Here is a 25,476-nt window from a genome sequence, read left to right as displayed (position 1 = left end):
GCCCTATGGAAGACATCCTGCATCGTCCCGGTCCCCAAAAAGAACCGGCCCAATGAGCTGAATGACTTCCGACCGGTGGCACTGACGTCACATCTTATGAAGACTCTAGAGCGGCTCTTCCTCAACCTCCTCCGACCACAGGTACAACATGCCCAGGACCCACTACAGTTTGCATACAAGGCGGGTGTCGGAGTGGAGGATGCCATCCTGTACCTCCTACACAGAGCCCACTCACACCTGGATGGGGGAAAAGGCACGGTCAGGATCCTGTTTCTTGACTTTTCCAGTGCCTTTAATACCATCCGGCCCTGTATGCTTCAAGAAAAACTGAACAGGATGGAGGTGGACCCCTGCCTGGTGGCTTGGATCTCCGACTACCTCACCGACAGACCACAGTACGTCAGGCTGAAGGACATCACATCTGACACAGTGGTCAGCAGCACAGGAGCACCACAGGGAACTGTGCTGTCCCCTCTTCTCTTCACCCTGTACACCTCTGACTTCTGCTACAACTCTGAATTATGCCACATTCAGAAGTTTGCAGACGACACAGCCATCATGGGGTGTATCTGGGATGATCAGGAAGAGGAGTACAGAAGTCTGGTGAGGAACTTTGTCGCATGGAGTCACACAAACCACCAGCGACTCAACACCTCAAAGACTAAGGAACTGGTTGTGGACTTCGGGAGGTCTAGAGCAGGTCCACTGCCGGTTCAGATAGAGGGGGAGGAGGTGGAGGTGGTCAACAAGTACAAGTACCTCGGGCTGTGGGTGGACAATAAACTGGACTGGTCATGCAACACAGAGCACCTGTATAAAAAAGTCCAAAGCCGACTGTACTTCCTCAGGAGGCTGAGGTCTTTTAACATCTGCAGGAAGCTCCTGAGGATGTTTTACCAGTCGGTGGTTGCTGGAGTACTTTTCTATGCTGTGGTGTGCTGGGGGAGCAGCACAGCAAAGAGGGACTCATCCAGGCTGGAGAAACTGATCAGGAGGGCTGGCTCTGTGGTCGGCATGAAGCTGGACACTCTGGTGACAGTGGCAGAGAAAAGGACATTAAAGAAACTGATGGACATTATGGACAATGCCAGGCATCCTCTGCACACGGCCATTAACAACCAGAAGAGTCTGTTCAGTGACAGGTTGCTTCTCCCAAAGACAAGAACTAACAGACTTAAAAACTCCTTTGTCCCACACGCCATCAGACTGTTTAACTCCTCTCTGGAGGGGAGAGGGAGGGGAAACAGGAGGACAAAGGAGGGGGGAACAACTAAGCTGTAGTGCCTCTTCACCTCACTGTGCAATACCTTTTGTGCAATACTTTTGTAAATAGTCAACGGCGCAATAGACTCAATACTTGAAATGTGCAATTCACTTGTATTTTTATTTTTATTCCTATTTATTCTATTTATCCCCTTCGTATATTTTATTTATATTGTCTCTGTATTTATATATATGTGTGTGTGTATAACTCTGTAACTTCTGTCGGTGCTGTGCTTTTTTGGAAATCGAATTTCCCAGAGGAACCCACCCGAGGGATTAATAAAGTTCTATCTTATCTTATCATGTAGATCATAGAAATTGACTTTTATTGTAACCTTTTTTCTGGAAGTGCAGTGAGTGATGCTGATGACACATTACATAACTTTTAACTGAAGGAGTCAAATGTAAGGACATGGCAAAGAAACAAAAGGTAAACGCAAAGCGGAAACTGATGCAGTACCTGGAGTTTTATCTGACCTTTATCAAATTTAAAGCTAATTGAGAGTACACTGAAAGGTTGTGCAATATTCTAAAGGTTAACCAGGCCTGAAAACGTGATTACATCTGCTTTGCTAACCTTGGGGTGCAAATGTTCCAATATGCTGGGCCACAGTTTTTGACCTCCACAGAGAAGTGTTTCAGCAAAGTGAAATGGGTTATTAACAGGTGAAAAGAAGGAAAGAGGGTTCAGAACTCTGATAAGCACTATTTCAAACCTGACATGAGCTTTGCATTGATATTACTGTTTTTCCCTGTGAGGTTGAAGTAGTATTTCCATTTCTTTTTCAACAACAATAATCTGACCGTCAATCAAACATACAAACTGATACTTTTGTTAAGAACTCCTGTCAGATGATTATGTAATCCAAAATAACATTTCCTCCTAAGCTGTCTCTGATAATCGCAATATAACTATATATAGCTGAAAGGCGCACAGTGGCCTTCAGAACTTTATTCACAGGATACATACTGCAGTGTCCTGCTACCTTATTTTTTTCATATTTTTATTGAGAGACAAGTGTACAGTAGTTTACAATGACAATACAATCTGTTCCCCTCACATATTTTTTAGTTTTTCTTACATGAACAGATACGATAACACACACACACACACGCTTAAATAAACAAACAAAACAAAACCTAATAAGAAACCCAAAACAAACACAAACAACAAACCCCAAAACACACACACAAAAAAAAGGGGGGGGGGGGGGGGGGGGGGGGGGGAGAGGAGATATGATATTAATCAGCTGGTAGAGCGTTTAATGACTTGCAATAGTCTACGAAGGGGCCCCAGATACGATAAAATTCTCTGTATTTGCCCTTCGCCACAAGGCCTAGCTTTTGCAATTTAAGAAATGACATCACATCTCTAAACCAAAAAGAAACTGAAGGTGGCTTTGAAGATTTCCAAAGGAGTAAGATGCAACGTCTAGCCAAAAGTGATGTAAAGGCTAATATTTTGAAGTGTGTAGGGTCGGTTAGACCAGTGTTGACTGGAAGCCCAAAAACAGCTAGAAAAGGGTCCATGCAGATTTGGGTCCCAAGAGCCTTGGAAAGAATAACTGAATACTGACTCCAGAAGCCATGGAGTCTTGGGCACAGAAAGAACATATGGCCTAGGTCACATGGGGTGGCATGACATCTCTCACACTGATCCATCACTTGTGGGTAAATCTCAGACAGACGAGACTTTGAATAGTAAACCCTGTACAACACCTTGAACTGGATAAGTTGTAACCTGGCACAGGACGTACTGTAACGGACATTGGATACTGCTTTCTCCCATTGCTGATCCGAAAAAATTACTCCTAACTCCCGCTCCCAAGCCCCCCTAATTTTAGCAACTGAATGGACATTTAAATCCATAAGTTGTTTATATATTAAAGATATAATTGACTTCTTATTGGGTTTGAGGGATAAGAATTCCTCCCACGGTTGGACATTTGGAAGAAGAGGGTAGGAGGGGAAGAGAGCAGAAGTGCAATGCCGTGCCTGAAAATAACGGAATAGATTGGTAGCCGGAAGATTTGTTTCTGAACACAGGTCTAAAAAAGTTAAGAAAGTGCCATCTTTATAGAGATCCTTAAACGTATTAATACCATGACGCTTCCACTGTACATAGGTACCATCAATGAGGCCAGGAGTAAACAGATGGTTCTGCATGATGGGCATGTGTACTGACGCAGAGACGTACTTAAAATGACTCAAAACACAGTTTATGGTCAAGTACCACACCTAGATATTTATAACTCTCAACGATCCCAATATCGGCAGTTTTAATGATATTGGGTGATGAGCTATAAGAGGACTTCCTAAAATCAATAATCATGTCTTTAGTTTTTGACACGTTAAGTGAGAGGAAGGACTCATCACACCAATTCACAAAATCATCTACAACCTGTCCATGGCCTGACTCGTCCCCCACTAGAAGACTGACGATCACTGTGTCGTCAGCAAACTTCAGGATGTGTCTGTTTGTGAAATTGCTGCGACACTCATTTGTGTACAGAATGAACAGAAGGGGAGAGAGGCAACAACCCTGGGGTGATCCAGTAGAGGAGGAGAGCACATCAGAAAAGACATGATTTACCCTCACACCTATTGATCAGAAAGTCTGTCACCCAGCCGACCAGACTAGTGTCAAGCTTGAAATGATTGTAAAGCCTGTCAGCAAGTAAGAGGGGTTGAATTGTATTAAATGCAGATGAAAAGTCAGCAAATAATAATCTTGCATGGGTGTGGGGGGCCTCAAGATGCTTATACAAGAGATGCAGGAGTGTGACAGCAGCATCCTCCACACCTCTCCCTGCTCTATAGGCAAACTGGAAGGGGTCAAGATGGTGTTCAACATGCATTAAAATCTCCTTCTTAATTATCTTCTCAAATGTCTTCATCACTAAAGAAGTCAGAGCCACAGGCCTAAAATCATTCAGTGCCTTAGGAGAACTGCCCTTAGCAACAGGAACAATGATCGCATGTTTCCAAATTTTAGGTACCATCTGTAGCTCTAAAGAAAGTGAGAAGATATAGTGAAAAATCCCACTCAGCTGATCAGCACAAGTTCTCAGTACCTGTCCACAGATGTTGTCAGGTCCAGGACTCTTGCTTTTGGTATGTCTAAAAAGATTAGCTACCCCTGTCTCATCAATACAAATAGATGGGGGAGTGATGGTCTTTTCCCTCAGTGTGCTGGTCTGCCTAGAACAATCATAGTTCTCAAAACGAAGGTCTGTCTGCCAGATATTTGTCAGAGGTAAACCCCTCTAAGGTAATGCTGCTTTTACCTTTCGTCTGAAGCCCTGCCATTGTTTTCATACCAAGCCAAGCTCTTTTGAGGTTGTTACTGCTGAGTTCTGCCTCAATCTTATTTCTATACCTCATCTTGGCGATCTTTATTGCAGCCCTCACCTCCTTCCTCAATATTCTCACAGTGGGAACGTCTCCCTCGTTAAAAGAAATTTTCCTTTTAAGAATCAGATCCTTAATATCTTTAGAGAGCCACGGTTTGTTATTAGGGAAAGTCTTAAATTCTCTGACTGGAACCACAGAGTCTTTGCAAAAAGAGATGTAGCTACACACCACATCAGTGAGTTCATCCAAATCAGAAGTGCTCTCTTGAAACACGGACCAGTCAGTGCAATCAAAACACCCCTGAAGGGCAACACAACTGTCTTTTGTCCAGACATTAGTCCGCTTCACACAGGCCTTCTCCCTCCTAATCACAGATCTGTAAGCAGGGAGGAGGTGAATAACATTGTGATCCGAAGAACCTAGCGCAGGTCCGGCCACAGACTTGTATGCCCCCTTAATTGGTCCATAACACAAATCCAGCGTTTTGTTATACCTTGTAGGACAAGTGACATATTGAAAGAAATTGTTCAGTGATTTCTTAAGATTACAATTGTTAAAATCACCGAGAATAAAATTAGGAGCATCCGGTGAGAGAGTCTGCAGATTGTGTACCACTTTAAAAATGGCATCAGCAGCAACTTTAACGTCAGCCTTAGGATGAATGTAAACAACAGTGACAAAAATTTGAGGGAACTCCCTCGGTAAGTAAAAAGGCCTGACAGATACTGAAAGGAGCTCGATGTCAGGAAGACACAACCGCTCCCGCACAGTAAAATTATTACACCAGCCCTGGTTGATATATAAACAAACCCCTCCACCGTGAGATTTGCGTGTTACTCCACAGTTCCGATCCAATCTGACAGGGGTCCCAAAGCCGCTGATTCGCAGTGAAGTGTCACTGTCCATATCGGTCAGCCATGTCTCGGTAAGCGCCATCAGACAAGCCTCCCTGTATTCCCGTAGATGAAGCACATTCCCTTGTAATTCATCCGTTTTGTTCCTAAGAGATTGGACATTGGCCAGAATCATAGAAGGCAGAGGAACACGATTCTTCCTCCGAAGTTTTCTTACACGCTGACGCACGCCGCCTTTCTTTCCGCGTTTTCTCAAGCGGCGGGGCTTTCCAAAATTAGTCTTTGACCGGGGAAATAAATCCTCACCAAGAAGCACATCTGGTCGAGCATTAGAAGAGTCGTACATAGACAAACAGGACCACCGTAATCCAAGTAGTTCCTCGCGTGTATAAGTGATTGTCAGTGAGAGTGAATGACTCCAGGTGAATATCGCCAACAACAATAAAACTAAGGTGTAGAAGATCTCCATGTCGGCAAAAAGTTAAAACCACGGTTAAGAACAGAGTTAAAACAAAGTTAAAAACAAAAAGAGAAAGAAAATGCCAATAAATGCCAATAAACACCTGCTGCAGGTCGCCACAAGAGCAGCGCCCGTCTCACAGCTGACCTGGACTCCAAATCCTCGCATTTATTCTCCAATGTGGCCAACTCCTTTGACATCGCATCCACTTTGGCTTGGAGGTGGACAATATCATCCGTGCATGTGGAGAGAGACTGTTCCATCTCCATAACTGTGCTCCTGAGGCCAGCGAATTCCTGCCGCATGGTAGTTATATTTGAGGAAAGGTCCGTTTTTAGTTGCTGTATATCGGACCTGATAGACGTGAGATTCTCCGCAAACGCTGCCGTCAGTTCCTTTTTAAACAGTGCTGAAATTTCTTCACGAAGTTCAGAGAGGAGTTCAGCCTTCGTGAATTTTTCCGTATCGACGAGCGGCGTGTCGGGTGACCCAGGCAGTGGCGAAGTTTTACCACGAGGCGGGGATGCAGTGTTAGCAGCAGGCTGCAAGTTCGGCTGAGAGGTGCTTGCGCTCTTATTAACATTGTAAACACAAAAAGCAAAAACAGTCTTGTCTCGTAAATATACAAAAAGAAAAAACCCGTCAAAATGTGCCTGGAAATGCTAGATAATAACTAGACTCTGCAGGAGCTACGCTCGGTGCGACCTACGCCATAGTCACATAAACCGGAAGTGTGTCCTGCTACCTTATTACGCTACTGAATCCGTTTGAGTGATCTGAAATCATGACATTTTCATCTTCATACATAGAGAGAAATATTGGAGAATTCTGCAAAACCTCAAATCACAACCAATTTTGTTTTTCTTATTATACCCTCACTGAACACTTAATAAAGTTTTGTTATATCTGTCTATCTTTGCTAAAAAATAGCCAAACCAATATCTATTACAAATTTTCCTATGATAATATATGCCTTTCAACAAAAATAGATTTTGAAATGATGAGCAGAAACCCATCCAATCCAGTAGCAGTCTAGGATTTGTAATAACTTCACAGCTTGTGAACCAAGTGTAAGCAGCATTTTAGCTGTCTTGAAACTATGACCTGTGAATGTGTATGTAGGTTACACAGTAACTGTACACTGGTAACTGTTATGTTATTGTATGCACAACAAGAGAGAATTTTTAGATACCACGCTGTGGCCCAGATATACAGAAGGTTTTCTTTGGTATCAGGTACCCGATGCACCAGCCTATTACACTGGCCAGAAAATATAATGAACAAAGGAAGGCCAAAAAAAAAAAAAAAAGCACAAAGATTCCAGGACCAGAAAGTGCACCAATCCAGTCTCTGGGATTTTAAACCTTTGCAAAAGCACTGCCTGCCCTTCAAACTCAGTCTTTAAATTTTCTGTAAAAAGGGACTATTATCTCTTGCCAGCTGATATTGCAGTGGCAAGTTTGCCAGGGTATTGACACCAACGGATACCTCATGAGTAACAGGGAGTTGACAAAACAGCCTTAGGGTGAGTTACCTCTAATTGCTCCTTAATACTTCCACTTTCATCGTGTAAAGATTCACTGCTCACATTTAACCTTCAGGTAAAGTTCGCTTTGATGCTAGTACAAGAGTAGAAATTAAATGTCCTCTATTTCAATTTTCCTAATTGCTCTTTTTGCATGCAGACATTTAGTCCTCATAAAGACAGAGATTGCATCATCTACACACACACACACAACTCAAAAGCACCTAAGCTAAGCAGAAAATACAACCTCTGGGAAATAATTGGCATGCAGATACAAAACAAGATGGAAAAGTTGGGAGGATCAGTGAGCTGCTATCAATCAAAAAGACGTGTTAGCTGTGAGAGTAGGGCAACGTTGCCCGATGTAATCTTAAATGTGTAGTAATCACTGACTTCTGGATCAAACACACACTATACATGTGCACTATATATATTATATTTAAAGTACATGCAGGAAAATCTGTATTGTGAAAACTATATGCATCAAAGTGCTGCACACAGTTTTGAAGCATACCTGGAACAAAGCTCCCCTGCACCACCTCCTTGTATGCCCACCATCCTTCATGAATTTTTGGTGGATTTGGCTGTGCTAAAGGGGGAGAGAAGAGACACAGCAACAGGGACATCAGTTACTTGTATCTGAAATGTAAACAATGAAGCAACGATGATTTTTTTTCCCCCAGCCTAACTGTAATATACTCTGTTAAACTCTTATAAACAACAGGGCTTAGGAAATAGTTTCAACCTAAACGCACACATGTGTATACACTTAGCAAGCTGTTGTGTGATCCAATGACTCCATAGACATTAGTACAAATTTTATTATTTTATGTTGTGTCAACTGTAGACAAAGGACTGGAAGGCAAAGGCCTAGAAGTCTGGGCACAAAGAAAAAGTTGTGAGTGAGAATTACTTTTTTTGGAATCATACTTTTTTGGATCTTAATTCCCCCACAACCCCAACTCTTCATTTACTAATTAAACACCAAAATTAAGGCCTAATTTAATGTCGAGATGTTGTCCTGATTGTTTCTCTTTAATGGATGTTGAGGTGGTTGAACAACCCTCTTCCTTCTGTTATCACTTCCAAAATCCTTGTTGCAGTAACACTGGAGAGCAGGTTCAATTTCATTGGAGTTGGCCTAAAGCATTGCATCGACCAACCAAATAGGACTATGTCAGTCTTTCCAGACTATTAGAAGACTGCACCCTCTGCCCAGCTCTTCTAGACTGGCAACCCCCCCCCCCCAAAAGAACCCAAAAAGACCTAAATTGCAACAGGTTTCTTTTTATGTAGTCTGTTTTATTTCTTTTGGCTAATGCTACTACCATGAGACTGACGAAGACGGAATACACACTGATCTCTTTATTCGTGTTAAAAAAATAATGCAACTAACATCAGTGAGGTTACTGGTGACCCATTTACAGCGATATGCAACAGTTTGGGCATCCCTGATAATTTTCATGATTTTCCTTCATAAATCAGCACTGTCATCTAATTATATCATATAGCAAATGAACACAATGATATTTAAGTGAAATTAAGTTTATAGGACTTACAGAAAGTGTGCAATAGTTACCTAAACAAAATTAGGCAGGTGCATAAATTTGGGCACCCCAACAGAAAAATCCACCACAGATTTTCAAGTTTTTCAATATTCAGGTCTGGAGATGGCCATTCCAGAACATTGTACTTGTTCCTCTGCATGATTGCATTAGCAGATTTTGAGCAGTGTTTAGGGCCATTGTCTGGTTGAAATATCTAGCTCAATATCCGGCACAACTTCAACTTTGTCACTGATTCTTGAACGTTGCTCTCTGTATTATTGTATGGTATACCTTACAATATAAAGTGCCTCGAGGCGACTGTTGTTGTGATTTGGCTATATAAATAAAATTGAATTGAGTTGAATTAAAAGAATCTGCTGATATTGACTGGAATCCATGGGACTCTCAACCTCAAATTTTACTGTGGGTAGCAAGTCTTTCTCTTGGAATGCTGTGTTCTGTTTCCTCTTGTTATGCCCAAATAACTCAATTTTAGTTTCATCAGTCCACAGGACCTTATTCCAAAATGAAGCTGGCTTGTCCAAATGTGCTTTAGCATACCTCAAGCCACTCTGTTTGTGGCATGTGTGCAGAAAAGGCTAATTCTGCATTACTCTCCCATACAGCAGCATCCCCTTGTGCAAAGTGGGCTGAATAGTTGAATGATGCTGGCCACCTTAAATACCCTTTCTCATGATTGGATTCGCCTGTGTGTGTAGATCAAGGATCAGGGAGCTTACCAAACAAATTTTGTGTTCCAATAATTAGTGCTAAAGGTATTAAAATCATTAAATGGCAAGGGTGCCCAAATTTATGCAACTGTATTTTGTTTAAGTAACTATTGCACACTTTTTGTAAATTCTAAAAAGTTTATTTCACTTCTCAAATATAATTTTGTTCATCTGCTATATGATATATTGCTGAAATTGCTGATCCAAACAACCAATGATTTATGAAGAAAAATCATGAAAATTATCAGGGATGCCCCAACTTTTGCATACCACTATACTACCATGTACTGGAGAGCTGTATTCCCTGAACCTTTTACTATAAGGTCACAGTGGTAACGACGGCACTTACAACCAGCTGGGGCCATTCTGTGTCTAGTTTGCAAGCTCACCATGTGCCTCCATGGGCTCTCTCAAGACATTAGGTTTACTGGCAAATTATAAATGGCCAGTAAACCTAATGACCACGAATCATTGTTTGCCTCTGTGTGCTCGCATAGTGATTGTTCGGGGTGTACCTCGCTTGCGAGCACCTTGCAACCCTGAATTGTATAAGTGGAAGAAAACGTATGTATAGATAGATGTTGGGAAGTTAGTCAGATAGACATCATAAAAAATATCAAAACTTCTACAAAGCTGATTAACTTTTGATCAGAAACCACACACACACACACACACACACACACACACACACACACACACACACACACACACACACACACACCTCAACAGTGCTGATTTGATTTGAAGAAAATAGTTTTACCATTGGCTCCAGAACTTGGTGAACCATAACATAATTAATTTCCTTGTTAAAGTAATGCAGTGCATTAGGGCTGCTCGATTATGGCAAAAATGATAATCACGATTATTTTCACTGAAATTGAGATCACGATTATTTGACGATATTTATTTAACCCTTTAAGACCTACCATAGAACCAAGTCCACCAGAGCTTATATTATTTTATTTTTTTTTACATGTTGTAGTGCCATTTGTGGGAGCATTTCAAGTTGCTATACATCAATACAACTGTTATAGCCCATATTTTAATAATATGTATGCATTAAGTCCATAGTAATTACATAAATTGCAAAAAAGTGCAATAAACTACAAAAAAAATTGAAAATCGCTTTTGTTTTATTTACATATATTTCTACTTGGAGAAATTTAAGAGGTTTATCCCTCAAAACTTTAAATACAATAAAGTTGCAAAAAAATAGTTTCCCACCACAGGAAATTTATTTTGAGTGTCTTCATAGTTTTATTTTGGAGATACAGCAATTTTTATATACTGCAGGAAAAACAAAAAACAATCCTATGATGCAAATTTGCAAAGAAAACAGCATGTGCATCATTTTACTGTGGGAAGTGTTACGAACAGCTGATAGGAACGGCAAAGCGTGTTTCTGGAATATTATGTTTTTGTTCCTGCAAGCGCTTTTTATGCAATTTTTGCAAAGCTATATGTGGAACGAAACCGTGACCTAGGACAAGCTGATGGCATAAGATGTAAGTACAACTCCTCCGGTTTCATATGCAAAACAAATTATTGCGCTAGCTTACACGGTTCAGATTCTACAGGGATTTAACAATAGTTACGCAAAACGGAGCGTGCTGCTCTGACCGGCTTTAAAGGGTTAACAATGACTTTAAAAAAATAATATAAAATGGTGTGCAACACCACTGAAGTTTTTTTTTTTTTTAAACTCTCTTTTCAACCAACGGCAGTCACTCTCCAAATAACTTCTGCTTAGCTTTCCGAGCTTCCCTCGGGTCCTCTTAATCAGCGGTCTCCACCCTTTTTTGCGCCACGGACTGGTTTATGCCCGACAATATTTTCACAGACGGCCTTTAAGGTGTCGCGGATAAATGAGGGAGGGGCTAATAATCGGCTCAGTCATTTTTAATGATCGTTGAAAGCCCAGATCGTAATCGTGATTAAAATTCGATTAATTGAGCAGCCCTACAGTGCATGCAAATTTTCTCCATTAAAATATCTGTTTTATCATATTATTGTAATCAAAGCAAGTAATTCTAGTTTCCAGAACTGCATCATTGAACAACACAGTAGCCTACAAAGCAAGCCACAGTCAGCTATTGCCACTTTACACTTTGACAAGGTAGGTAGTACCAAGGTAGTACAAAATTAATGACTTAATTTAATTATTTGAAAAAATTATGTGAAAATGACGTTAGTTTCATTTAAAGCAGTTAGTGGCAGTGACCTGCTTTTTCTAATTAATGTGAAACCAGCTATACTGGGGAACATGACACTGGCAACGATTTTACTGTGGAGAGAAGGAGAAAGGCTGTTAGTCACAACAGCAGTTTTGGAGGTTAGCACAGACTCAAAAACAAGAAGTGGGGACCTCTTGCAATGTGCTCTCTGGGGAGGTAAGCAGTGAATGAGTCTCTGGGGCCTTGGGAAATGCTTTTGGAAGAACAGTAATCCAAGAGGTATTGTTGTCAGTCAACCCAGATGCAGGAATAGATGTGGGCCTTATGGAGGTTGCCCTCTGAGTTAGTTTGGGTGGAGGGCTAAAGGAATTGTAGTTCAGTGTGACCAGGATGTAGCTCCTCAGTTCATCAGGCAGTCAAAATTCACAAATGCCTTGGCCCCTCTTTGAAGTGGTCCCTATATATACAGTGGTCCCTACAGTGGTCCCTTGTTTATTGCGGGAGTTATCTATATAACTGTTTGTGACAAACACAGGAAACCCTTTTCTTGCTGGGTTGCTGGGTGTGTTATTTAAAATATCTAACTTTTTATTGCAAAAACGGACATGGGTCATACACATCAAGGCAGGCAGCAAAGCATACAAACCAGGCAAGGTTAAGTAAAAGACAAAATCCCCAAACATGCCACAAGCTCATACAAATAGAAACTGACTATTACCTAATATTAGATATTATATTATATTATTTGCTAACAAAAATAAATTACCTTCTATTGCTTGGTAATTATTGTTATGGTTAGTAAAATACTGTCTGAACCCCTGTGAGTGCTAGTTGTGTTGCCCTTATCTAGAGTTTGTATTACAATCTGTGTTGTGCTGGAAACCAGTCATTTATTGACCTTGGCAATTAGTGGACTCCTACTTGATTAAAGAGACTACCCTCTTTAAGACCCCATTCAAGTCCCAGCCAAGTGTAAATATGTTAAGCTGCAGATGTGAGAACGCCCTTGGTAAAAAAAAAAAATTTCACACTTTGTTGTGTGGTTTCTGAAATGAGAATGTTGCTCTAAACCTGTATGACAGATCTGGCTGGCCACAGACTCTTACTGACCTGAATTCTATTTAGCATTGAACCAGCTTATTTCATCCCTGCTTGGGAATGAGGCAGCACTCAATTCAACCGTTGCCAACCTCCCATAAAGCCAAAGGAGACAGTCTCAGTAAACAGTTTATTTTCATAAAATATCAAAGCTCTTGCATTGATATTCATTGAAGGGCTTGAGCAATTCATAAGCCCAACCATGCAGGAAGAGAGGGATGGAGGAGCGTGACAGGACAGCAGGGCAGGTACAGGATGGACTCAGAAAGGGAGGAAAGGGGAAAGAAAAGAAGAGAACGTCAGAATGGAAGAGATGCAGAGGCTAAACTAGAAGTGCCAAAGTGCATCCATAAATTAAACTTGACCTTGCCAACAGCTGTGCTTACTGACTTATGAGACCGTTATCTCTCCCATTCTGTGTGTGTGTGTGTGTGTGTGTGTGTGTGTGTGTGTGTTGTCATTAACTGGCTCAAAGTAGGTAACAAAGAGGGAGTCCACACAAGAAATTCACTTGTGTGAATGGGAGGTTCGTGAAAAGCTAAGACAAAATAAAATCCATGCAGTAAAATATGTCAAATTAAGCAACATGTTAGCCGTTAGGGCTGCTGCTGCTACTCTGCTGTCAACAGTAGTATTGCAACAACTAGCAATAATCCCTAGCAGTCACAGGAGGGTGCCTTTGGTAGCACCAGCCATGGAGCAGTGCAGGTGGACTGAGGGAGGGACAGAAGAAGGTGAAATTAATGTGGTAAGAAAATAAATGGATGGAGATAATTAAGGTCAAATTAATGTCTTCTTTGACCATGAGCCACTCCTAATAGCTTTAAGTGTAACTTTTAATGTCACAAGATGCAGTGCAATGCAACTAAGAACTAACGCAACAATAACTGTGGCAACCTGATTAAAAATCTGTTTCAATATCAATTATCAAACAAAATTAAATCTATGCTTTTATACATGTCTCTCTCTCTCTCTCTCTCTCTATATATATATATATATATATATATATATATATATATATATATATATATATATATATATATATATATATATATATATATATATATATATATATATATATATACACACACACACACACACACACACACATGGGCTAGGCACATTAACACATTATTTACTAGTCAACTAAAGAAAAAAAGGTGACTAACAAACTACTCTAAAACGTTAAATTAGGATGTGCAATTTAATTAAGACGTGCAATTTAACTGTGCAGCACCCCGCATTGCACATCATCAACATTTCACGCTATACTCCAAGAAAAACACTTAAAATAAACCAATGTTATATACGATATTAAAACATGTTACTACAGCTCATGTATTACTAAAATAATAAAACAACTAAAATATGACAAAATAGCAACATTTGAAAAATAAATAAACTGTGACTGAGAAGTGTGGCATATCGTGCCATGTGTTATGAAAAATGCACAATGTTAGAAAATTCATTACAACGACTTTAATAGCATTTAAAAATATCAAAACAATAAATCATCCAGCCATTTTCTCTCACTTATCTGAAGACTTCCCCCTCGCCACATCCTCCTTTCCCAGGCCCAGCCGATAAATGTAATCTCTCCAGCGTGTCCAGGAATGACAGCCATCTCCTTTTGAGGAGAAGTAGCACTTTACCTGAGACCTTCCGGAATGAGGGAACTCCTCACTCAACTGCTAAGGGAGAGCCCATTCGCTTCCACTTGTATCTGCAATCTCATTCTAATAGTGTTAACAAGGTTAACACTACAAAGATAAGGCCTAGATTTGGTTTCTCAACAACCATGCGCCATATGGTGGCAGAGGGCTGCATAACATTTAGGACATAATAATTTACCGGTTTTAGGCATCAATTAAAATTTTAACAGTTAGATTAAATCACTAGTAAGTAATTAGTTGGCTAGTCAACTAATTGCACATCCCAATTAATTGACAATTATTTTACCGCACATTAAAGCAGTTTTTCAAAATCATTATTATTTTGAAAGTCTGTGACATTTTCATTTTAAAACTGTTCCTGACTGCAGCGTTGATAGCACTAAAGTTATTTGCAAACACTGCAAGGTTGAGTTTTCTTGTCACCAGAGTACTTCAAGTCTAAAGGATCACTCAATGCACTACACAGTATTGATATTAGCAAATCACACACCCAAACATACTGTGGCAGGAGGCTTCAGCAGACTACGTTGGATGCAGTATGTAAGGACATCTAAGCATGTAAGTATAGATAAACAAAAGTAAGACAAGCTAACAAACGCCATACCAAAGTGGATAGCTAAAAAAATGTAGGCCAATTAGTGTTGTCGAAGATATTGGTCTAAAGGAATGTTCTTAGGATCCCAACAAATGTAGAGATGTATGAGCCTCCTTCAAGACACATCATCACAAGAAGAATATACGAGTTGTAATTACCTAAGGTTTAAAGTGGAGTACTGATGAACAACGGAAGCCGTGTTCACAAAATGTCTCTTTTCTGTATTGAAAACAGAAGAACAGAAGAAGACAGACATTTTGCTGAAACATGTGCAGAACATTTTATTCACGTTGCAAAGCAACTAAACAACTTTAAACACAGCCCAGCAAGAGTTACAGAATTTGAACAGCAACAAACTTACACAAACAAAAGAAAGAGTCACTTATACAAAACATTTCCACCAGATGGAATTAAATTCTGGACATGATGAAAACTATCTGCAGACACCAGCAGACACTCAAGGATGTCCACACAGAACACCAAGATTGCAAGATTGTCCATTTCAGCTGTAGTTGGCAAAGTGCAGATGTTAGAAACACTACTGAAACCCTGCAGGAAGGTTTTACATCATTTATTTCTTACTGTGTGTGTGAGAGAGAAATAGCGTCTGTCATGGTCCTGGGTCATGTGACCCAGTATTCTGTGTTTGTTGGTGTTTTTGTTATTCTTTTTAGTCTAGTTTCATTTCAGTTTATCTAGTTACATTCTGCCATGTTTCATGTCCAAGTTTTCTTTGTTTGTCAAGTTCAAGTCATGTCTGTCTCCTTAGGTTTCCCGTTTTATTTTGAAAGAGCTTTGTGTTTTGTGTTTATTGTATTTAGTTTCACGTGTCCTGTCATTATGTTAATAGTTGTCAGCTGTTTTCCCCATGTGATTCTACTTCCCTTGATCATTCCTTATGTGTACACATAAGGAATGATCAAGGGAAGTAGAATCACATGGTGTGTTTCCGCTCAGTCAGTGTCAGATCGTCTGTTAACCTCACCACAGTTTTCATAGGTTTACCTCATTGTGTCACTGTTTCCTAGTTTACTCAGTGTTCATAGTTTTGACATAGTTCGTTCACTGAGTGTCACGGCCTTCTGTTAACACAGTGTTCATAGTCTCCTTAGTTTCCCTAGTTTCATGTTTTTCTTCTGCAATCAGCCACAATAAAGGCTCGCTTTATTTTTGAAACTACGTCTTGTCTCCACCGTGTCTGTATCTGGGTCTACCTCATTCTTCACACCGGCGCACCCCGCCGTGACAGCGTCTGTATGTGTGTGTAAATATAGCATGAATATTTAGAGGACATTTTTGTGCATATAGAAGTAAATGAATGCACTACATTTTCATTTTAAATGTTTTTCTTTTGTATTTTTTCTTTTGCAGGTATGAGACTAAACTTCTGGGAGGAAAAAAGTATGTTTCATGCTCTGTGGTTCTGCCTGCTTTTTGTGAACTCTCTTGGGTCATGGAGAGCTCAAATGATGACCCTGCCTACATGATCTTCAGTCAGAACAGACCTGGAGACACACAAAGAAAATATCAACATTGCATAACTGAAAATTGCTACTGCACTGGACCCCGATTCAAGGACTTCAAGTATATGCACAGAGCTGACAGAGGTGAAGTTTTGGTCTCAGTCGCCAACATGCTCAAGGAACAGAGGGTTGCTGGAGAGAAACTTGTGGAAGCAACAACATGTCACCACCAAAGAAAAGGTTAGCTGTATTGGCTCCTATGTCAGTTTGATTCAGAACAGGAGGAATACTCAGCTTCGAGTGTGCTTTGATACATCGATACAGGAGAGCCCACCATCAGTACAGAGGCCTGTCCATTAGAGTGGTGGTCCAAGCATACAGCAGCAGGCTGTAGTGATGGGTCGGTCGTGAACGATATGGCTCTTAGAGCCGGATCTTTGAAGCGAACGATGCGAGCCGGCTCGTGGGTTTTTTTGTTTTTTTTTTCCCCCCTTTCTCCTGCCCTCTCTTTCACTTTTTTTCGCTTTACACTGCAAGTCCCTTGTGTTTGCGCTGAGCAGAGACGCCAAACAGAGCCTTGCGTTTGCGCCCCTTCCCCCCTCTGCTCAGCGCTGAGCTAAGGGGGCGGGTACGGTAGTTGCAACAGCAGTAGCACACAACAAGAGCAGGAGGGAGAGGGAAAGAAAGAGAGCCGGAAGCAACAACAAGAGACAACACCGTCACATTGGAAAGGTACAGTAAAGAAAATGAGTGACACGAAGAAAAGAAGCAAAGTCTGGAGCCATTTCAATCTTATTGACAAAACAAAGGCAGAGTGTAGAGTCTACAAGAAAAGGATATAATATAGAGCCGGCTCCACAAACAACATGCACAGGCACCTAAGTTGTCAGTTCTCCACCCATCAGTGCAATGGGAAGATAAAACACAGTCAGTTGAGTGTGATATTAATATTTCTAAATGCCAACCTTTCCCTTAATTAAAGATCTGGGCGTTCTTTTTTTCCCCCTTTTTCCCCATGTTTTAGTTTATATTTAATTGTGTTGTGGTTTGCAGTGTTTTGTGTTGTTTCACTTTAAATTTCTTTAAAAGGAAAAAGCTTAAAATTTAAGTAGTTAAAAGTTGAAATGTATGAAATGTAAATAGTTGGTTTTTGTATTTTATAATTGATTTATTACTCCAAAACGTACAAACTGGAGCATGTACAAACTCCAAAACACAACGGAAGTGCTCTAGGATGCTAGGGGGTGTGTTGAGCTTTTGTTACCTAGTGGCTACACAAGCCAGAAGTACCAACAATCGGATTGGGTGTGTGGTAGTAATAGGTAAATGAAGTTGTTTTTTTTATTTAAATTATTTGAATATATATATATATATATATATATTAGGGGTGCAACGATATTCGTATCGATATTGAACCGTTCGATACAGTGCTTTCGGTTCGGTACGCATATGTATCGAACAATACAATTTTTTAAAAAAATTTAATTTTTTTTTTTTTTTTTGTCCCGTTTGAATCTATAGCCATCAGAATTGTTGTCTTGAGGCCAAGAAAGATGCCAAGCGGATTTATTTTACCAAGTGGATCATCATATTGGTCCATTTGATTGACCTTTATTATAATTATGAATTTATTTTATTTTCAGTTGCAAACAGGACAGACATGACTGTGGGATAGGACAGGGGGAAAGAATGAAAGAAAGAGGGGAGAGAAAGAAAGAAAACCAAAGGGGAGGGGAAAAAAAGAACAATACAAAATTTGTAATTTTTTTTATCAACTTTCCTTCTGACGATGCTGTCTGTGTTGAGCGCTCAATGAATCTGCGTTCAACTACTCCGCCTAGGCTGCACTGTCCAGCGCAGATCCACTGAGCGCTCAACACAGACAGCATCATCAGAAGGAAGAGCGCAGGGCAAGCTAGCGAGACAGAAAGTTAAGCTGTGCTAAATAACCAGGGGTGCACATAAGTGGTGCACATTCGCTGTCAAAATAAAAAACACGTACAAGGGTTAGGGTTAAATTTAAAAACTGTACTTTTGAGTTAAAATATATATTTATAATTTTAATAAATGACAAATTAAAAAGGCATGAACATTTTTTTTGTATCGAAAAAATATCGAACCGTGACACCAAAGTATCGAACCGAACCGTGAATTTTGTGTATCGTTGCACCCCTAATATATATATATATATATATATATATATATACACACACACAAATAATTTAAAAAAGCACGGTGGCAGCACGGTGGTTAGTACTGTTGCCGCACAGCAAGAAGGTCCTGAGTTCAATTCCAACATCAGGCCGGGGTCTTTCTGTGTGGAGTTTGCATGTTCTCCCCGTGTTTGCGTGGGTTCCCTCCGGGTACTCCGGCTTCCTCCCACCGTCCAAGGACATGCACATAGTGGGGATAGGTTAATTGGATAACCTAAATTGTCACTAGGTGTGAATGTGCGAATGAAAGTGAGTGCGAATGGTTGTCTGTCCCTGTGTGTTAGCCCTGCGACAGACTGGCGACCTGTCCAGGGTGTACCCTGCCTTTCGCCCTATGACAGCTGGGATAGGCTCCAGCGCCCCCTGCGACCCTGAAAAAGGATAAGCGGAAGCGAATGGATGGATGGATGGATATATATATATGTGTGTGTGTGTGTGTGTGTGTGTGTGTGTGTGTATTAATACAAAAACAATAGACATATGCATTCGATTGTGTAATTTAAGTGATCTAGGTAGCTCTGTTTTGGAAGTTCAGTTAACGCTAGAAATGTGTTTTGGAGTTTTTACGTGCTTTGTCTCTAGGGGCCCCCATAACTATTTATATACAAACATACATAAAGAAAACCACGTTTTTATACATTACTAATTCCTTTTGTGCATAATTTTATATTGTTGTTGATAATTAATTAATTAAAGCAACAAAACAACCTAAAGAGCCGGTTGGGAGCCGAAAGAGCCGGCTCTTTTTAGTGAGCCGAGCCGAAAGAGCCGGTTCTCTAAAAAGAGCCAGAAATCCCATCACTAGCAGGCTGGCCTCCATTGCATTTAAGTACTTGGCAATGCCTGCAACATCCATACCTTGTGAAATGGTTTTCTCTGTTGCCTGTTGCCATCATATTTTACAGATAAAGAGTTTCTTTATCATCAGAAAATTTAAATGAGCTTGTGTGTCTTAGCAACTGTTTTGGTGCAGAGGAGTAAGAAAATGTCAAGTCAGAGAAACAGATAAATGCAGTTAATTTTGTCAACTCAACCTGGATTACTGAAAGTGGGTTTTTTTTCTCTTGTTTTTGACTGAGATTCTAAAAGGAAATCCAATACAACCATTGAGTTCACAGACAAAAAAGTCCCTTGCACAGTAAATTAACTTGAACATAGACTGTTTATACTAGGTTTGTATCTGCCCCAAGGAGTGGCATGCAGACTGGAACAGACAGGGATCGAACCACCAACCTTTCAATTAGCAGGTGACCTGTTCAACAACAACTACACCGTTCCAAACCTCACTAGACGGAGTTGTAAAGGAAAAATTCTTTCAATTTTAGTGCACTGATTAGCCAAACAGTCTTACCGTGTACTTGAAGCTCTCTTACCCCAACAGGCAAAGTTGGGTCAACAGAGTGGTATTCTTTTACACATCCTAACTGTGACATTATCAGACATGCATTGAGAGGAGCCACAGAGAAGTGGCTGCGTGTTTACGGCTCACTGACCACATAAATGTGCACCTAACAAGAACACACTCTTCATTTGCTCACTTTTACTGTACTGTGCAGTGTCTCATCTCCAGAGATGGGCAGTAACCCGTTACTTGTAACGCGTTACTGTAATCAGATAACTTTTTTCAAGTAACAAGTAAAGTAAGGGATTACTATCGCAAAAACGGTAATTAGATTACCGTTACTTTCCTGTAGGAACGCTGCGTTACTAAAACCGTGATTTTTTTTGCGAGAATGTCTCATGACAATGACATAAGCGAGTGCGATGTTCATGACAACAGCTGTGTGCAGATTAACAATGGATAATATATCGAGTGCGGGAGAGAGTATGAGCGTGCAGCGTTAAAGCGTGGAAGTACTGACCTTACTTTGAGTTTGATTCCATAAAAAGTGACAAAAACATTAGTGTCCGTTGTGCGTGGGAAGAAAACTTCTTTTTACAGCGAAAAAAGAAACCCTAAACAAGCACCGAGTGCGCAACGACGTAATGGGAAATTCACAGAGAAACTCGCAGATTCTTCAACTGACCGCTGCGGCACACCTGCACCAGGGTAAACCTCCGCCTACCTCACTCCTGCTTTACAGGTGAAAATAGAGCAAAAGGACCGCTGAGTCTTTGACTTTATTTATTTTCTGCTGTGTTTTACTTGCATCTATTTGAAAGACTGAGTGTAAACACAAAAAATATTTTATTTTATGTGCTGGAATGTGCAGAAAATGGGTTTAAATATTAAACAAATTTCTTCCAGAATGTTACATTTTTACTTGATGCATAAAGTTAAAAGATTAAAACTGATAAAACAAGTTTAAAAAAAGAGACTTTTCCATTTGATTATATTTTGTATGATGGATTATGCAGAAAAAGTAGAATTGGGCTGAAAGATCTATCGCTTTATCACCTATTCAGGTTGTAAATAGTGTTTTTAAAAAGTAACTATGTAATTAATTACTTTTGAAAATAAGTAATCAGTAAAGTAATGGGATTACTTTTTTGGGGAAGTAATCAGTAATTAGTAACTTGACCAACACTGCTCATCTCTATGTCACACTATTTCTCCTCTACCAAATACCACAAAACAAGAAAAAAAAATCTTTTTTTGTGTACTTGAAGAAAGCAGAAAACTAGAGTTTAAAGAAGGTGAGTACATCTGTCATCTGTGGCCTCTGATCCTATTGAACTAAATATAGTCTTAGCTTTCTAATCAGTGGCCTTTTCTGCTTTGTGACTCACAGAAATGAATATTATGTTAAATAAAATATTATAAGTTGTTTTTGTGATAACGTAGCAAATTGTCCTACATCTTGTGCTGCTTTGCAAGTTTTTTTTATATTTTTACTAAGCCTAATTAAATTTCTGTCCCCTGAAAAATACATTGAGGGATGAGTTTTCTAGACATCTGAAAAATGGTGAAGAGTAAAAGAATACAATTCCTCCACACGCCAAGAAACACGTCTGACAACCAGCAGATTCAAATGCAAAAAAAAGTCACCACAGAAAGCATGACACACAACCCTATCAAAAATAATACAAACTGAAATCAAAGGAGCACTTGATCTTCACAGTACAACACAAAGTACAGTAGTATTTATTATTGATGTTTTCTTGTTCATTGTTTTGAGATGAGTTGAAAACGAAATGTATTTGTTCCTGAATAGGAACAAATACTTTTTTTTTCCCTTTCCTTTGTCTGAAATTTTGAAGGGAGCATCTGGTTGTGGCCGGTTTATGTTCTTTCCACTTTCAGATTATGGACTGAAGAGCGCTTACTTTTGGATTCCGTTCTAGTTTTGTAGCCCATTCCAGCCTTGTGCAGGTCTGCAGTCTTGTCCCTGACAACCTTTCACGGCTCTTTGGTCTTGCCCATGGTAGTGGACGATTTGTAATGGAAGAAACTCAGTGTGTGAACAGGTATGCTTATGCTTGATAGTTAGTGGATGGTTAAAATGAGTTAGAATTGTAGTCGTTATAACACCTACGTAAAAGCACCTAAGTAAAAGACATCACTTACTTTTCAATTGAAATGAGATGCAATAGTGTTGTCTTTTGAAAGGGCATGACTGGCCAGCCAAATTAAGTCCAGAAAACAATGACCAATAAAGCATCGCCTTTAAATACTACTGACTCAGTACTATTGGCTGTCATAAAAACCGAAGGCATCACCCTGCCTTCACTTTGTGTTTTGCAGATGCTTTTAATCATGAATTTCCTCAATTTCCTTCCCCAAGCTTGTCTCTTAAAATTATTCTGGTACATGTTGGTTTCATCTCTTCAAAAATTATTTCTAGGACAACCTTTAAGTGTTCTTGCCATAGATGTTTTGAACGGATATTTCCTCACAAAGTAACTCTAATTGTTATGCATAAGGTTCACGTTATTATTCAGCCCTGTTTTAAGAATTCTGGACTATTTAAAATGTTATGATTAAAATGTTAAAACTTTAATTTAAGCAAGTACGCTGACAGGTTGCAACTTCCTCCAACGAGTTGTAAAGGAAAAACCTTAACCCTAACCCTAACTTCAATATTTTATGGTGTTTTTATTACAACATGATGTCAGACTGGTGACATCAGCAGTTTTTGTAATCTGTGTTATTGTGAAGACATACAGTGCTGTATTTTATAAATAATATACATAGTATATATATAACATACTAAAGTGATTGGAGCAGAACTGGCTGAAATCTTTGGCTTCTATAAGTTGTATAAATGTTTAGATTTTGAGATATATTCATGCAGTTTGTGATTTGCTAAACTTGGTGTCATTGTGGTGGACAGACTGCTAACAAAACAGACAGCCAGACAAACAAGACAAACAATCTGAACTGATTACATTCTCGCTCCTTTTGGGGGAGAAAAATATAATGCCAGAATGAATGTTTGAGAATTTATTTGTAAGTTAACATCTGAAAATTTGCCTATTTAGTGTATAGTTAAAATGAAACCCAATCCTAGTCCTATCCTCTACCCATGGATTCATTACCTGTCAGAGCATTATCATTCCCAACGTGTAAAATACAGACAATTTGTCATAGCCCTAGGTGTCTCATAGTAACGTGAAAGGTACTGTTCTGCATCCTTATGAAATGCTCTGGGTTCTCAATTGAATCCAACAGAATGCCAATCGCAGAGGTAAAACACGCTTCAAGCAGAGGCTCCAGCTGTTCATTCCAGCTCTAACCCTAACCTTAACCCTAACCTTAACCATAATCTTAACCCTATCACATAGTGTTTTCCAAAGAGATTCAGCATCAGAACGTAAAACACATTTACACATATAGATTAATTCCAACCGGCTCCCATGCCTCTGATCGCGTAATATATCGATGATTTGTCACATTTGTCAGTATGTTACGCGTTGGGATGAGAACATGTTGTACCTGTAGCCTAGTAAATGTTAGTTAAGGAAGTTTCTCCTAACAGCTACCAACCACAGACATTTTATATAATGCATTATCATCTTAGTCAATTAGTTATGTTACTATGAATTCATAACAATAAGTTTTTATCTTGTTTCTTCGTTCTTTGGCTGTGTGGACAAAGGTTCATCCAGTTGGTTTCAAACTTGGTGGGTGTGTTGTCACTAGGGATGGGTATTGATAAGATTTTCACGATTCCGATTCCATTTTCGATTCTGTTTAACGATTCGATTCTTTATCGATTCTCTTATCGATTCTTTTTAAAAAAGGAGAACACTAAGGTCGATTAGCTTAGAACTTTGTTTTATATCTTCTCTTTGAACAAGATAGAAATTTAGGAGTAACATGGCCTTACAAACCCAACAGTGAGATCTTAAGAGATCCAGCCTATGGCCCTTCAATGGGGTGTCACAGGGTCCCCAGGAAAAAAAATTGTAAATGTAAAATAATAACATAAATTATTCTGTAGCAACTACACAAGAATATCCAGTAATGTCCCTGCCTACAATTAAACACATTCACTTACCGAAAATTGGGGCCATCTGCTGTGGCAAATGGCTTCAAGCCTTTTACCACTTTTAGTCACTGCTGGGTGACATTCGTCTATCCCGGCCTGAAAGGAGACGCTAACGGTAGACTGCAGCGAGAACTGCCAGCATCTGAGCCAACCAGACTGTCTGTCTCTGTCATCATGGTCACCTAAATGCAGCGCACAGTAATGGCAGGTTTTGTAAGTGCAGATCGCGCTAACATAATATGCACTGTTAGTTGATTATTTACCTCCCGCATTAACGGGAGAGGACGTGCAAACGTTACCACTGCTGCTGGGTTGAAATTCACGAGTCCGGAGCGGAATTAAAAACATGACATTAATTTAAGGTCATCGCGTGTTTTGTGAGCAAATGCTTCTGCATATTCGTAGTGTTTCCTCCCTTAAATGAAATATCTACTTTGCAAGTATTGCAAGTTGCCCTGTTGTCATCTGTTCTCGTAAAGTATAATCAAACTCTTGAGCGTTTGAGCCACCATGTTTCCTGCCAGGTAAATGACGCTCCGCAACGTGGTGACGTCATTCGGGGCGACTGGAATCGATAAGGGAATCGTTTGCAAAAATGGCAAACAATTCCAAAGAATTGAAACAGTGGGAACCGGTTCTCAGCAAGAACCGGTTTTCGATACCCATCCCTAGGTGTCACAGACTCAAGAAAGGGAAGTGTCAAATTAGAGATCATGTGGATGAGATTTCAAATATTTTGGATTGGGGTGGGTGGAGTATTGGAATTGAATCAATTATCAGATCCATACATTAGCTTTTTCCTCTTCTTTAAGTTCAGTAAATTGCTCCTGTTCATCAGAAAGGAGACATGTCTGTGAAAACTCCTCTCTCATGCTGGTACACTTTGATCCATCCCCCGCCTTCCTGCTCTGCTGTGTTTAGTTGTCATGGTCATATAACTCAGCGGCACTGAGCACAGGCATGCAGGCAGCAGTACTCTACAGCTGTAAATGAAAACACTGCAAACAATGATGCGTGCTGGGAAGTAATTCTCTACTGTGGCAAAACCACCAACTTGTTGTTACAGGCTAATAGAAACAAAGTTGATAAAGATA

The 25,476-nt window shown here is 39.9% G+C and overlaps 1 protein-coding gene across 1 annotated transcript in view; it reads right to left on the bottom strand.

Moving 5' to 3' along the window:
• Window positions 1-25,476, bottom strand: part of ca10a (carbonic anhydrase 10 (inactive)a) — a 324,330-nt gene that overhangs the window by 276,306 nt on the left and 22,548 nt on the right. Inside the window, exon 2 of the mRNA XM_085283645.1 lies at window positions 7,971-8,045. Coding sequence (XP_085139771.1) covers window positions 7,971-8,045 — 75 coding nt within the window. The remainder of the gene's footprint in view (window positions 1-7,970; window positions 8,046-25,476) is intronic.

This window comes from Mchenga conophoros, linkage group LG8, assembly GCF_057382185.1.
Source record: "Mchenga conophoros isolate Kocher_MC1m ecotype Shallow Benthic linkage group LG8, M_conophoros_male_GT1.1, whole genome shotgun sequence".
Lineage (NCBI taxonomy): Eukaryota > Metazoa > Chordata > Actinopteri > Cichliformes > Cichlidae > Mchenga > Mchenga conophoros.
The sequence above is the reverse complement of the archived record's forward strand: the minus strand, read 5'-3'. Positions and strand labels throughout refer to the sequence as shown.